This window comes from Symphalangus syndactylus, chromosome 7, assembly GCF_028878055.3.
Source record: "Symphalangus syndactylus isolate Jambi chromosome 7, NHGRI_mSymSyn1-v2.1_pri, whole genome shotgun sequence".
Lineage (NCBI taxonomy): Eukaryota > Metazoa > Chordata > Mammalia > Primates > Hylobatidae > Symphalangus > Symphalangus syndactylus.
This window is the reverse complement of record NC_072429.2, coordinates 92,256,407-92,272,340: the sequence shown is the minus strand read 5'-3', so window position 1 is coordinate 92,272,340 and position 15,934 is coordinate 92,256,407. Positions and strand designations below refer to the sequence as shown.

General features: G+C 39.8%; 1 protein-coding gene across 11 annotated transcripts in view; it reads right to left on the bottom strand.

The window, feature by feature from the left end:
- The window catches only part of CIBAR1 (CBY1 interacting BAR domain containing 1), a 29,980-nt gene extending 15,274 nt beyond the window's left edge, over positions 1–14,706 (bottom strand). For 5 of the 11 annotated variants that reach the window (XR_008659031.2, XM_055286751.2, XM_055286755.2 and 2 more), the window contains exons 1-5: positions 14,597–14,706; positions 13,280–13,514; positions 10,743–10,811; positions 9,444–9,545; positions 4,592–4,696 (exon numbers count right to left, since the gene is read on the bottom strand). Coding sequence is in view for 10 of the 11 variants with exons in the window: in XM_055286751.2 (XP_055142726.1) it covers positions 4,592–4,696; positions 9,444–9,545; positions 10,743–10,811; positions 13,280–13,514; positions 14,597–14,679 (594 nt within the window). In the remaining variant the exon portion in view is untranslated. Of the gene's footprint in view, positions 1–4,591; positions 4,697–6,959; positions 6,966–9,443; positions 9,546–10,742; positions 10,812–13,279; positions 13,515–13,632; positions 14,225–14,596 lie in introns of those variants that run through there. The other 6 variants (XM_055286756.2, XM_055286757.2, XM_055286753.2 and 3 more) reach the window with 3 other exon arrangements.
- Between the last annotated feature and the right edge of the window lie 1,228 nt (positions 14,707–15,934).

The following is a 15,934-nucleotide window of genomic DNA, read 5'->3' as shown; positions in this document are numbered from 1 at the left end:
CTGGGAGTCTGCTAGGGTTATGGGAGTTTGCATTTAAATTGTAGGTTGTTGCAGAAAACAAAATTTATATGTGGAAAATTGTAACGTATCCACTAAAAAACTATTAGAACTAATAATCAAGTTTGGCAAGGTTGTAAGACATAAGTCAGCACACAAAAAACAATTGTATTTCTATACATTTGTGACAAGCAATCTGAAAATGAAATTAGGAAAACAAATCCATTTACAATAGCAACAGGAAGTATAAAATAGGAAGAAGTTTAACAAAAGATATGCACAATTTATATTCTGAAAACTACAAATAGTGTTTAAATAAATTAAAGAATATTAAAATAAATGGAAAAACATCCCATGTTCATGGACTTGAAGAATTACTCTTAAGATGTCAATACTCCTCAAATTGATCTACATATCTGATACAATCCTTATAAGAACCTGAACTGACTTCTTTGTAGAAATTGACAAATTGATTCTAAGATTCATACAGGATTGCAATAGATCCAGAATAGCCACATCAATTTTAAAAAAGAAGAAAGTACAAAGACTCACATTACCTGATTTAAAAACGTACCATAAAGCAATGTTAGGACAGTGTGGTATTGGCATAAGGATAGACACACACAGATCAATGAAAAGGAATGGGAGCCCAGAAGTAAAACCACGTCAACTGATTTTCAACAAAGATGCCAAGACCATTCAATTGAGGAAAGAATAGTCTCTTCAACAAATGGTGCTGCAATTAGACAGTCACATGCAAAAGAATGAAATTTAACCTTTACAAAATTTAACCATATATAAAAATTAATTCAAATGGATCAAATACATAAGAGCTGAAAGTATAAAACTGTTAGAGAACATAGGAATAAATATTCATGACCTTGGATTTGACAGTGGATTCTTAGCTATAACATCAAAGCACAAGTAAGAAAAGAGAGATAAATTGGATTTCATGAAAATTAAAAACCTGTGCTTCAAAGACACTATCAAGAAAGTGACGAGGCAACCCACAGAATGGGAAAAACTGCAGATTATCTGATAAGGGACTTCTATCTAGAATATATAAAAATCTCTCACAACTCAGAAATAAGACAATCCAGTTAAAATAAGGGTAAAGGAGCCGGGCATGGTGGCTCACGCCTGTAATCCCAGAGCTTTGGGAGGCAGAGGTGGGCAGATCACCTGAGGTCAGGAGTTCATGACCAGCCTGGCCAACATGGTGAAACCCCATCTCTACTAAAAATACAAAAATTAGCCGGGCGTGGTGGTGCATGCCTGTAATCCCAGCTACTTGGGAGGCTGAGGCAGGAGAATCACTTGAACCTGGGAGGCACTCCAGGCTGGGTGACAGAGGGAGAATCTGTCTCGAAAAAAAAAAAAAGAAAAAAAGGAGAAAAAAAGGGTAAAGGATCTCAATAGCCATTTGTTCAAGGCAGATATACACAAATGGCCAAAAAGCATCATCAGGCCAGGCACAGTGACTCACGCCTGTAATGCCAGCACTTTGGGAGGCTGAAGTGGGAGGATCACCTGAGACCAGGAGTTCAAAACCAGCCTGGGCAACATAGTGAGACCTCATCTCTACTTAAAAAAAAGAAAAAAAAAAAGCATCATCACAGAATGCAAGTCAAAACTAATGAGACGACTACTACAATGAAACTACTACTTCAAACCCACTAGGAGAGCTACAATCAAGAAGTCTGATGAATAGCAAGTACTGAGGATGCAGAGAAGTTGTAACTCTCATATACTGCTGGTGGGCAAACACAATGGTGCATTCACTTTAGAAAATGGTCTGGCACTTCCTCAAATTCTTAAGCATAAAGTTACCAGTAATCCAGCAATTCCACTCCTGGGTATATATCCAAAAGAAATGAAAATATATGTCTACATAAAGACTTGTACATAAATGTTTATGCTAGTATTCACAATAGCCAAAAGGTGGAAACCACCGAAATGTCTATGAAATGAGTAAACAAAATGTGGTATATCCATACAATGGAATATTATTTGGTCAAAAAAAGGAATGAAGTACTGATACATCCTACGACATGGATATGCCTTGAAAGCAGGCTAAGTGAAAGAAGCCAGTTACAGAAGTCAACATATTTGATGATTCCATTCTATGAAATGTGCAGAATAGCTCAATCCATAAATTAGTGGTGGCTGCTAAGGGTTGGGAGGCAGGCAGGGGGGCAAAAGCTAAACTGTACAAGGTTGAAGTGATGACAATGTTCTAACATTGAGTGGTGATATATATATATATCTGTCTATACACTCAAAACCAGAGTTGCACAGTGAATTACAGCTCAATGTTTTTAAAGTGTAGGTTTCTTCCTGACTTTTAAAAAAATTTTTCTTCTGTGACCAAGAGACTTCCTGAAATCAAGAGACTTCCCTCTTTAGGGGGCACAATAGAGAAGAGCTTAGAAGCTCTTTTCTTCTCTGTGCACCCTCCACCATACAGCACCTTACTCCATCTCCTGTTGCTTCAGGAAATCCAAGATAGCAGGAATTGTAGCTGGGAATGCTGCACTCACTTTCTCTGTGGGGTCTGGTACTGTGTAATGCCCAGGGAATTAAAACCAGCATCCAGGCAGAACATAGAAGTGAGCCCAAAGATCAGAATGGAGACAAATTTCCATGTGTAAATGAAAAATGTGCAGGTCTGAGGAACAATGACGGAGCAAGTAATCAGTTTCCCATCACTAAAGAAGCCTTTATCCAACAGTGGAATCAGGCATAGCTCACAAGTCTCCATTCCCATTTTTCAGGTTAAGGCTAATTAATTATCTTAATAATTCTCCTTCCTCCCTCAGTTTAAGAGGGAATGTCAGCAATTATAAAACTTTATACCCTGACCATACTCTCCTAGCTTGGTAAAGGAATTTGACTCGGGACGGCCCCCTGAGATGTTCTTCTGTGGGTAGCAACCTACTCTTACACAGAAGAGTACAGAGCCTGTGACTAAATTGAGCTCAGAAATCCTTTGAAACTATGACAGGAAATTAAAGAAAATAAAAGATGTAAATGAATACTGTTTCATGGATTTCAGAGATAAATAATATAATTAAGTGGCAGATAATGCTTATTTTATTGAAAGAATACAGCTTATGAAGGAAGATTTGTCAACAGTAGTAAAATAAAAACAAATATATTTAAAGCTTGTTACAGGAAAGTCTTCAGTGAGCCAAAAAGAGCCTTAGATGAGTTTTAGTCTGTAAGATGGTCATAAGAGGTCCTTCAAGTGTTTCCAAGATGGTTATCAAAAAGACCTGCTGAATTTCATGATCCCCAAGAAAGTTTCAAATCTACATATGTGTTAGAATAAGGCAATTCTTGTGATTTTGTTGACTAAGAGACCATATCACAGTAGATGCAAATTTATGTGGTTGGCTACTATTACCCTGTTTACTTATTTGATAATATGTAGTTACTACAAAGTATTAAGCTATAAAAATTAATGACTGTATTATAACAGAAACCACAGATTAAAAAATTGGTTTATAGCTCCTATTTCAGGCTATTGTACTTCGGGTAAAATATTTTATGTCTCTGCTTAATTTCTTTTACTTTTATTTTTTTTTTTGAGTCGGAGTCTTGCTCTGTCACCCAAGCTGGAGTGCAGTGGCATGATCTTCTTGGCTCACTGCAACCTCCACCTCCTGGGTTCAAGTGATTCTCCTGCCTCAGCCTCCAGGGTAGCTGGGATTACAGGTGCGTGACATCACGCCTGGCTAATTTTTGTAGTTTTAGTAGAGATGGAGTTTCCCCATATTGGCCAGGCTGGTCTCAAACTCCTGACCTCAAGTGATCTGCCTGCCTTAGCTTCCCAAAGTGCTGGCATTACAGGTGTGAGCCACCACGCCTGGCTGCTTAATTTCATAATAACATCTCATCCTCATAGAGTTGCTGTGAAGACTGCAAGAATTTATGTAAAGTGCCTGGTGTAGTGCCTGGTATATAAAAACACAATAAATGTCCGTCTCAAAAAAAAAAAAATGTTAGCTCCCCTTGATTAAATAGTATTTGTGATAAAAAGCTGAATATCTGGCTTCTGGTTAGAAATGTTGGTCTTTTATATATCACTGTTTCCACTAAAAAAAAAACATGATATATTTTATTTATAATATTTTTTGCTTTTTCTGTTTTCTTTTTATTGTTGTTGGGGGGTGGGGTGGGCAGGGTCTGGCCCTGTTGCCCAGGCTGGAGCGCAGGGAGTGCAGTGGTGCAGTCATGGCTCACTGCTGCCTCGACCTCCCCAGGCTCAGGTGATCCTCCTGCCTCAGCCCCCTAAGAAGCTGGGTATACAAGCATGTGCCACCACACCTGGCTAGTTTTTTGTAGAGACGGGGTTTTTCCATGTTGCCCAGGCTCATCCCAAACTCCTGGCCTCAACTGATCCACCTGCCTTGGCCTCCCAAAGTGCTAGGATTACAGGCATAAGCCACTGTGCCCACCCCCTTATTAATCATATTTTCTTTATAACGGGTATTACGGGCTTTCAAATTTAGAGTAATTTAAATTTTTCATGAGTTTAAAGTAAAAAATAAGGTTAAAAACATGTTTTGAACCCTAACAATTACTTTATTACCTTTATATCCTTCATTTTCTGCCTTTCAAAGTTGTTAATAGTTTCCTCCAGATGACGACTTGTTCGGCTAGCATCCATTGCAGCTCTCTGCAATTCCGTTTCTGCCTACAAAAGTATTCCCCAACCAAAGATATAAAAAAATCAAATGAGAATTCATTCAGTTGAGCCTACTGGTAAATTCTACCATTGCAGTACTGGCTTTTTGGCATAACAGTGTAAATTGTTAATATTATATTTTACCATATATAATAAAATGATGTATGTAAGCACATGCAGAATAAAGAACTTATTTGGTGATACGATTCACGATCTAGAAAAAAAACCCCAAGAACAAAAACTACCCCCAAATCCTTCCCTTTCCGTCTACAAAATCATTTTTTTTCCAGACACCTTTGGATAACCTACTGTAAAACCATTTCCCATATTTTCTACTGCTTCCCTCTATTTCACTACCTGTGCCATTTATCAAAAATTATTTTTCTTTTGTCTCTCTCTCCGTTAGCCATTTCTCCCCTGAAAAGGACTTATGATTTAGTAAAAATTATTTCAATTCTCTCAATTACAGATTATCTCTTATTTATTTATATTTTTTTGAGATAGAGTTTTGCTCTTGTTGCCCAGGCTACAGTGCAGTGACACAATCTCGGCTCACTGCAACCTCCGCCTCCCAAGCGATTCTTCTGCCTCAGCCTCCTGAGTAGCTAGGATTACAGGTGCATGCCACCACGCCCAGCTAATTTTTTGTATTTTTAGAAGAGATGGGGTTTCATCACATTGGCCAGGCTGGTCTTGAATTCCTGACCTCAAGTGATCCACCAGTCTCAGCCTCCCAAAGTGCACGGATTACAGGTGTAAGCCACCGCACCTGGCCTATTATCTCTTACTCTTTATGCTTATCTCATAGGACTATTGTATGGATTACATTAAATCATCTTTGGAAAGGACTAAGGAGAGTGGCACACAGTAGAGAGACAGCTATGACAATTTCTACCACTGAGAGTTTGATTTTTAAAATCATTACAACATTGAGGTATTTTGGGTTAGCAGGTATATAACCAAAGACTCTTTCTTTCTACCTTGCTTACTTCTACTTGTTCTCCAAATGCATTAAATATTCCTAATTCTATAATATCCTCATCAGGTAGAATACAATATACACTACAAATATTACAGCATGGGATTTCTACTTGCAGATTCTTCTTTACAAGACAACCATGTTACACTGCTTCTATTTAGTTAATGCTTATTACAAAAAATAAACACACTAGTAACTAATGAATTAGATGGCAAGTCTAACACACTCGGACATGTACTCATATTATCTGATCTGTACTGTCCAATCAATATGGTGGCCACTAGCCATATGGGGCTATTTTCATTAAAACTAATTAAAATTAAATAAAAAATTAAAAACTAACTGCAAAGTTACTCTAGTTGTATTTCAAGAACTCAATAGCCATATATAGTCAGTGGCTATAGTAATATTTCTAATCTAATTGTGTATCTGTCTTTAAGCATCTCGTCTGCTAGAACAAAAGTTGCCCAAAAACATTTAAGAGTTTTTCTTAAAAGGTAACACAGAAATTTAAAAAGACACAGCCCAGTTTTCGGATTAAATTCTTCCTAATAAAGTTTTGTTTCTTGTGCTAATATTATATTTACTCAAAAGTCACATATATCATCATTTAATAATTAATCATAGAAAAAGTTTGCATTTGTTGTCAAAGTTCTGTGATAAGTAATACTGTGACATTTAGCTTTTGCTTTCTTTTTCAAGCAAATGTATAAATTGAAACAAGTAAAAGGGTTTACTATAAGGATCCATTTCTTGACACACCACTTTATTACCCACCTGTGACTGAAATTTTCATAAAGGAAAAAATACATTTCAAAGAGAGTATAACAGTTTTTTCAATAAATTTATATACTCATAGAATTACATACACTTACAATTAGGTTATATATTAATTGTAACCATATATCAATTATGGTTACTTATGTAATTCAGTTCATTCAACTACACATTTTCAAGATACTAAGTACTTAAAATTATATTCATATATACCTCTCTGTGTTTGTATATACATTTACAATATGGGGTGTAGAGTTTTTAAAAATCATACAAACTTTCAACTTAATCATAACCAGGAATCAAAAACAATTCTCTATATTTCTGTGTTTGAGATTCTTTAAACTACAACTTCATTACAGGAAATTCAAAGATAAAACAGAACTCCTTTGAAGACTTACTACTATGAAAAAATCTCTTAACAGTTATTTGATACACATTAACCTTGTGCTAATGAGAATATTCAAGCTGACTAATTCCTAATACTGTTTACTACACATGACTGATGCAGCTCTTTACTTGTGACTACTTCCTTTTGACTCATGTCTTTACCCTCCTCATTTATTGATATTTTCATTTTAAAATTTAGAAGGGTAAGTAGAGTTGGCTAAATCAGGAAAGCATGGGGAAACAGAAGCCGTAACTGGGATATGTGTAGCTTCATCTTCTATTACCCTCCAGCAACTACTATTTATTTCTGAAAGTCTCAAATCCCTTTACCTGAGCATAGCAACTCATCTAAAGTAACACATCCATTTTTAGCAAACAGAATATAGATTTCTAATATTTCTTCTTTTCATTGAAAATTCTTCAAAATTCTATAATATACTAACTTGAGTAGGAAATGCTTTGGATTAAAATACTAAGATACAACTCCATGAATAAAGATATTGGTATATTAAATGGAATTAATTAAGAGTTCAAAATGATTTTTAAAAGGGTAAGCCAGATTGGTATTTCTCACACTGCATTACAGGAAGCTTGTTCAGAAGCCACCTGGAGCCCTACTTGGGGGGTGAGCAGGCAGAGCCCTGGGATTCTTCTTTTCCCTATCCTCTCTATCAGAGGGACTCCATTTTATCTTACATATCAAACTTCAACATACTTCTACACAGATGAATTTTCCATAATACTATGATTGAATATTTGTATATTTATATTGACTACATTTGTATGTAGATTGTCCTTCATGTTTTGGTCTCAGGTTGTCAAAATACACAAGTTGCAGATCTTACCCAGTGAGCACACTGATTCACCTGTGGCAATAATCTCTTAGGTTATATTTATTTCCCCACCATGTGAACCCACAGACCTGCTTCATCTGTGCTCTAAGATTATCTCCCTTCCACAGCAGTGTTTACAGCACAGCATCCAAGTCAGAAAAATATTTGTCTTAGGAATAGATTCATTTCTGTGTTTAGTGTAGACACCAGTACTCCTGATTCAATCTTGCCAACTACTCAGGATTCCAGATGTCTTCATATTATCACCACCTCCCCCACTCCAGGCCACAAAGAACAAAACAAAACAAAAAATTTTCATCCCTAGCTTAATTCTTAAACACTGGTGAACCCCCCCGGTCCTGCCCCATAGCCTCTGCCTTGATCTCTAGTTATCAGTCATAAATTTTCCAGCATTCTCTGGTTTGTCCGACTTGCTTAAAACACAGATTCTATCATCTCCATTTGCGGATCTTATGCCACTACGACTATCTAGATGTTTCTGTCCCAGTCTCCAGTGGGCACTCCCAGCCCTATGGCTGCCCATTTTTGTTTAGTACAAAGTTGGGCTTCTGTACCTTTGGTCCAAAGGAAGAAGGACCAAGCAATTGGCGCAGCCCCAAATCGCTGCTCAAGAGACTCCCCTCAGGAATGGAGGTGTTCTGGAACCTCAAATGCTCTCAAAGAGCCACTCCTCATATGGTTTCTGGCTGAGCTGGGCAGTAACAACCTTAAGGAAGCAGGAAGGAGACACATAGAAGAAGGAATGGAAAAAAGAGGCAGTAGGGATGTTAGTGCTTTCTTTCTCTTTCTCTCTCTTTTTTTTTGAGACAGTCTCGCTTTGTTTTCCAGGCTCGAGTTCAGTGGTGCGATCTCAGATCACTACAACCTCCATCTCCCGGGTTCAAGCGATTCTCTTGCCTCAGCCTCCCAAGTCGCTGGGACTACAGGCGCGTGCTACTATGCCTGGCTAATTTTTGTATTTTTAGTAAAGACAGGGTTTCGCTATGTTGGCTAGGCTGGTCTCGAACTCCTGACCTCATGATCTGCCCGCCTCGGCCTCCCAAAGTGCTGGAATTACAGGCGGGAACCAACACGCCCAGCCAGATGTTAGTGCTTTCTACACAGTCCTACCTATCTCAGTTGCTGGCAATTAGGCACTATTTTGCATGCTTTTATTTACTCACGAACAAGGCACATTGTAGTTTAAGAAACAGTCATGTTTAACAGAAAAACCTCGTTATAGTTCACAGTCCTATCTAGGTTTCTGTGTGTCCAACTTGGATCTTAATTATACTCTTAAGTCTCCTGAGGTTAACTGGCTGGAAGTCATGATGTCACATAGTTGTTTTATTTCTAAAAGATGAAGGAAATTAAACAGGAAAATTTTCTTTCCTTTTCTCAGAGCAGGGCATAGAGAACACTGATATATTAGGATTAACAATAGATCTTTAAGTTAATTGTAGAATTAATATTTAGTCATCACCATGTGAAAATAAAATTCAGAAATTTGAATTTACTCTTTATAAAAACATCTGAATTTTTTGTTTGTTCGTTTGCAAAGTCTACTGTGTAAAACGATATAAGGGGATTTAAATTAGGTGGTGTAACCTCTTTAAAATTAGCCAATTTCTATAGTGAGAATTCCTAAATGTATTTCTTTTCAATCTTTATATTCAAATTCTCTACTCGTTTAAAAATAAAAATGCACAATTTCTATATACATTTACTTTTGTACTCCATACCTTAAAATTTTTTTTAAAGACCCAAATTCAAAGGATACAATAACATGTCGATCAGATGGGTTTCGCTGACGTGTTCTTTCTAACTGAGTTAATTGCTTAGCTTCTCGATTCCTTGCTGTGAATGTTGCCTTGAGGTCATCCTGCAAATTGGCATTTTTTTGTTAGTAAAAATGTCTGACTTAAGAAAATTCAGTTTTAAGAATGGAAGAATACTTCTTGTGTGATCCTGGTACCATTGCCACAGGAATTACAAGTATTACATAATTAGTGTCTATGTATGTGAGAATGTGTTTAATATTCTCTCAAAATAATGACACAATTTCAGTGCAAAACTATTAACCATAATAGATATATGTATATAAATGTGTAATTTTGATTGCGGTAGTGGTTACATGGGTATAAACATTTGTCAAAACTCAATGATCACTTAAAATGGAAGAATTCTATTGCACTAAATCAAGGGCTCCCAACCCCCAGGTCTATTAGGAACTGGGCCAGCACAGCAGGTGAGTGGTGGGCGAGCTGGCATTAAGGCCTGAGCTCTGCCTCTTGTTAGATCAGAGGCAGCATCAGATTCTCATAGGAGTGCAAACCCTATTGTGAACTAAAGAAAAATTGTCTTCCACAAAACCGATCCCTGGTGCCAAAAAGGTTGGGGACTGCTGATGTAAATTACACTTCAATAAAGTTAGTTTTAAAAATAGAACTCTCTCATACATTTTAAAAGTCTAAATGCTGTCACCTGCTTTAAAGAAAAACTTATATAGTAAAGCAATTTCTGTCCATATATTTTTCATGATAATTATTTTAAAGTTTCCATAATAATGTCTATGTTGCTTATACTTAATAAGCTCACTAAAACTATTTCATTATTCTTAAAGATCTAAGTGATCTTTCAGAGTAAAAAGAATGACTATATACTACTTTGTATTTCTTTTCTTTTCTTTTTTTTTTTTTTTTTTTGAGACAGAGTCTCACACTGTCGCCTGTGCTGGAGTGCAGTGACGCTATCTCAGCTCACTGCAACCTCTGCCTCCTGGGTTCAAGCGATTTTCTTGCCTCAGCCTCCTGAGTAGCTGGGATTACAGGCGCATGCCACCACGCCCAGCTAATTTTTTGTATTTTCAGTAGAGACAGGGTTTCACTATCTTGGCCAGGCTGGTCTCAAACTCCTGACCTCGTGATCTGCCCGCCTCGGCCTCCCAAAGTGTTGGGATTACAGGCGTAAGCCACCACTCCTGGCCACTACTTTGTATTTCTTATTTAAAAAAACAATTGGAAACCTCATACTCTTTGCCAGAGTAACTCATAGTAAGTGAGAAAATGGATTTACTTACCCGTTTCATTTTCACAATGGTCCCATAAGCTTTCAAGGGTTCAACTACTTTGGCTTCAAGTCTTTCAACCTATTGAAAATTATTAAAATTTTAAATTAGAATGTTTAACCTTTTAACCTATAAATAAAAGGTTAATCACTAGAAATTGATAAGACTCAGAATCTAAACTCAAAACACATTAAAAACTGTTAAGCTGCACAGTAATAGTAAAAGTAGAAAAGCACCTGGTGAGCAAAATGACAAGAAAATGTCTCAGGTTTCCCAGGAGCTCATCCTGGCCACATCATCATCTTAGGATTACTTTTTTACCTTAAAGTAGTAGTTTGAGGGTGTTAAGACAGCTCAAATTTTAATACAGCTAACATTTTCAGTGTGTTCAGCACAGTAATGGATACTTTGTGTATATTATCTCTGAACTGTAATAGCTCAACTTTTCAGAAAAGAAAATCAAAGCTGAAAGACAGAGCATCTTGGAAACATTTAAAGCAACATAACCTTGAAAAGCAAAAAAGCTTAGAGATCATTGTATTTGCTGCATTTTTTTTCTGAGAAGCCATTTGTGAATTATCGAAGCCTACAGAACAAGATAAATGGTCTGCGTTGCTGAGCTGTCAAACTGTATGTCTCATCTCTGTTTCATTTAGAATTAAATAGTTTTTCTTAAACATTATAGGTTTTTAAATCACATTTTGAGTAATTACTTCTTTTACAAGTAGTACTAGTGGAAGGCACTGAAGAGACAGATTTTTTTTTTTAAGGCAAGTATTTAAATATAGCATAAGAAAAATAACTCTCTTGGACATTAAAATTTTTTTTCTCAAGATAGGTGACATGTATTCAATTGCTTAAAATGAACATTATTTTAATAGCAGGAAAAGGGCTTTTTAATGATACATATTTATATAACTGACAAATACACTTAATTTCATATTTATTTTTCTTTAATTTCTGTAAACAAAATGTATATGAATGTTTCATTTTAAAATATGTTAGGAAAATAAAAATCGACTTCCCATCAAGTATTCAAATATTAGGAATCCTAAAATCATGGATATTCAGGACAGTTTGGTTTACACCATTTCTTATAATCCATACTGATTATTCAGTTTAAGGATTATCTAAGTCTTTTTTCTGTTCTCCTTTTTGTTGCCTACCTTTTTGTCATTGTTCATTAGGACCTCCACCATTTGGTAAGCAAGGGAAATAAAAGGAGAACAAATGCAAATCAATTCACTTTGCTATTTGATAAATAGCATAAAGGTTTTCTACAAAGGGGCATTGAAATTATTGGCTAAAATAAGATTTTAGGATTACCTGTGAATATAAATTATCTTTGAAACAGTAAGTCCCCAGTTATCATATATAATTGAGAGTTACTTATTACAGAAGTTTCATGACAAGAACTCAACATTTTTCCAAAAGTACCTCCAAATATGATTACTCTTCAAATTTGTATGGATAGCAATGATGAGTTCAATTTTTTTTTTTTTTTTTTGAGACGGAGTCTCGCTCTGTCGCCCAGGCTGGAGTGCAGTGGCGCAATCTCGGCTCACTACAAGCTCTGCCTCCCGTGTTCACGCCATTCTCCTGCCTCAGCCTCTCCGAGTAGCTGGGACTACAGGCGCCCGCCATCACGCCCGGCTAATTTTTTGTATTTTTTAGTAGAGACGGGGTTTCACTGTGGTCTCGATCTCCTGACCTCATGATCCGCCCGCCTCGGCCTCCCAAAGTGCTGGGATTACAAGCGTGAGCCACCACGCCCGGCCCAATTTTTTTTTTATACTCATTCTATTTTTTGAAAATTGAAATTTCCGTTTTAGGTTCTGATGAGAAAAGTACAAAAAAGCAACGCAGTTCCAACTGGGTAACTTTTGATAAGCTAACCTATGCCGTGAAACTGGAAATAAATACAAGTAAAAGTGCTTATTAAGTATTTAAAGGAAAAAAATGGGCTTTTAGAAAGAAAACAATCACAAGGACACTTCTGCTACACAGAGCAAAATGTCCACACGGTATCTCAGTATTGGTTTGCCTCCATGAAATAATTCATAGCATTTTGTTGTTGTTAGTAAACCATTGGTCAATTTTCCAGAGCATGGATGCAGCAATGGTCTCTTGCCCATTTATTAATAATTTATCCATCCACATTACCATTCCCAACATTTCCATCTCCAGTCATTCTTTAAAACGTACTTACGTGCCACACAAGACATTAAGTTATGCTTATTTTCTTCCCCCTGGGTACTATTCCCACTACCCCCAGTAAACAGCCATCCCTTGGCCAAAAGTTGGCAAATAAAGTGGGGAAATTCAAGACTTCAAGATGCCCTAAAGGTTAGCTTGAAAACGGTAAAATAAAACACAGAAAGCTTCTCTTTAATAGACTCAAACAGTCTTATAGACATGAAAATGTTACGTTTTACCAAGTTTGTATCCACCTCTGCAGTTAGGTAGATTACAAGTGAAAGTTTCCACGGTTCCTTCATCCACTACTTGATGGCTCATTCATAACAATCACACTGTGATTCACTCCATACCTCTGCTTGTCGGTAATCCTGAAGTTTGGCAAACTCATCTGCAAAGTTCATCAGGCCCAGCTTTAAATGCGGGGTCTCTGTAGCAGCATACTCGTTGATTTCATTCACCAGGAGGTCTGCTTTGTCTCTCAGCCTGGCAGTTTTCCTCACATAGGCAGCGAAGATTTGGCACAGTTCTCCAAAATGCTTCTCCACATTTGAGACAGCTGTTTGCAGTTGTTTTGTTTGAGCGTTCCTACAGAAAAAGGTGACACAAAAGGCAAAACATTCTCCTTAGAGATGAGAAGGCTTCACGTTAATTTAACATGCAAACATTTCCCGGGCATTCTGCAGCTCTGAAGGTGCAAACCCACCGACGATCCAGCGTCTCCCGGCGCGGAGTGCTCTCCATGGGGTCCTGACCTCACTATCCGAACAGTGTAGGCACAGGAAAAGGCCCAGGTCGGGTGGGCCTGGCCTTAACTGGGGAGGTGGCTGCTGTGGCTGCTCCGGCTGCTCCGCGCAGCGCGGCCTGGGCGCCCGGCTGCCTCCTAGCCTTCCGCACTGCCCGCGGCACTGTGGGGACCCGAGACCCGGAGGCGTGGGTGGGTGGCAGCCGGCCGGGCCCTGGGCTCCCCTTCGCCGCCGGCGGTCGCTGTAGCCCAGGGAATTAGGCCCCAGGCCACAGCGGGGACCGTGCAGCCTCCCGCCGAGGGTCGGAATTCGGCGCAGAGGCCCCACGGACAGAGGCTCCACTTCCCTCACCCTAGTCCTCCAGTGTGGGCGGCCCTGGGCAGCTGGGCTCGGGCTGTTACCGGTTTTCCAGGGTGCGCCTCATCATGCTGCCTCGCGCACGGCAGGGGACCTTGCGGGGACCCAAGGACGGGGATTCCAAGGCGCCTGGGCGCGCGCTGGGGCGCAAGCAGCCGCCGGGAGCCTGAGAGCCCGCCCCTCGCGCCGCCGCGCCAGCCCGGGCGTTTCTATGGAAACGGGGCGCGCGCCCCCGCGGTCAATGCCCGAGACAGCCTGAGCGCGGCTGGGGCTCGGAAAGCGCAAAGCAGGGAGGGACCGAGAGGGGTGATGGCGCGCCCACCCCTGCAGAGCCGCCTGCGCGGTTGTCCCGCGCGTCCCTGCCGCCCAAGCCTGTGAGAAGTACCGCGGGGCTACGGCGCCTCCATCCTCTCTAACAGCCGCGCTTACCAGACACCCAGCCTCCAGCGCTGCTCGGCTACTCGGAGCAGGGGAGAAAAGACGCCGGTTAGCCGGGAACCGGGAGGGAGACGTGAAACCAGAGGCCCGGGGGCCTCCTCTCCGCCTGTGCCACTTGTAGTCTCTTACCAGACGCGTCCGCTTCGCTGCTGAATCTGTAAACGTGGGCTCTTGAGAGCTGCCATTGGAAGGAGCGGTGCTTTCTGCCTCATCTTTAACTTTTCATTTATTCAGCAAGTATATATCAAGTTCCGACTTCGGGGAAGAGATTGTGTTAGACACTGGGAATAATAGAAACATAATTAAGAAGCAGGGGTCCGGTACCTGAAGGGCTTGAGCGTCGGATATGGAGGCGTCGCTTACACGGAACCTGTGCTGAGACAAATAACGAACAGTTCTGGCTCTTAGGGTTGGCCTGGGGGAACAAAAATTCAAAAAAAAAAAAAAAACCCAAACAAACTGGAGGCTCTCCTTTGTCCTTTGAACGCCTCTGTCCCTTTGACCCTCCTGGCCTTGGCGTGTGCTGCTTTTCCCAGTAAATACTGCAAGGACTCCATTCAGACTTTGTTTATTTATATATATTTTTTAGATGGAGTCTCGCTCTGTTGCCCAGGCTGGAGTGTAGTGGCACCATCTCGGCTCACTGCAACTTCCGTCTCCTGGGTTCAAGCAATTCTCCTGCCTCAGCCTCTCAAATAGCTGGGATTACAGGCGTGCACCACTATGCTGGCCTGATTTTTTGTATTTTTAGTAGAGACGGGGTTTCGCCATGTTGGCTAGGCTGGTCTTGAACTCTTGGCCTCAAGTGATCCGCCCCCCTTCAGCCTCCCAAAGTGCTGGGATTACAGGCGTGAGCCACCGGGCCCGGCCTCAATTCAGACTTTATCTGCTTCAAGAAACCTCTCTGGGATCCTCCCGCACTTCGCTTTTTCAGACAGGGTTAGGGCTTTGTCCTAACGCTTTGGGACGGGGCCCTAATACTGTCTGAAGGAGCGAAGTGCGAAGTGTTGGAATGCTCAAACAGTACACTTTGTTGATTTGAGCCGTTTGAGACAGAGGAAATGTGATTTTGGTCTTGTATTCCTCGCTGCTGTGTGCTGCTGATTAAAAGTTTTTATTTTGGACGAATAGATGTCTTCAAGTCCTTTGTTTTGAACTTCCCCTATTCGCTTGTGTACCTCTTTTTGCTCCTTGCATTCGCTCAGCATGTTATTGGTTGGATGCCTGGTGTGTTCCAGGTATTATGCTCGGCTTTGAGGTTGGCACAGTAACCTAAGGTCAGAATAGTCTATGCTTTTAGAGAGCTCACAGTTATGTGGCAGTGATAGAAGCTAATCAAACAAAGATGTGTAAAATTGCCACTGAGGTATGTGCTACTGTATCCACTTTTGCAGTGTAACAAATCACCACAAAACTTAGTGACTTTTTACAATCGTTTGGCTAGCTTGGGATTCTGAGTGGGCTGGG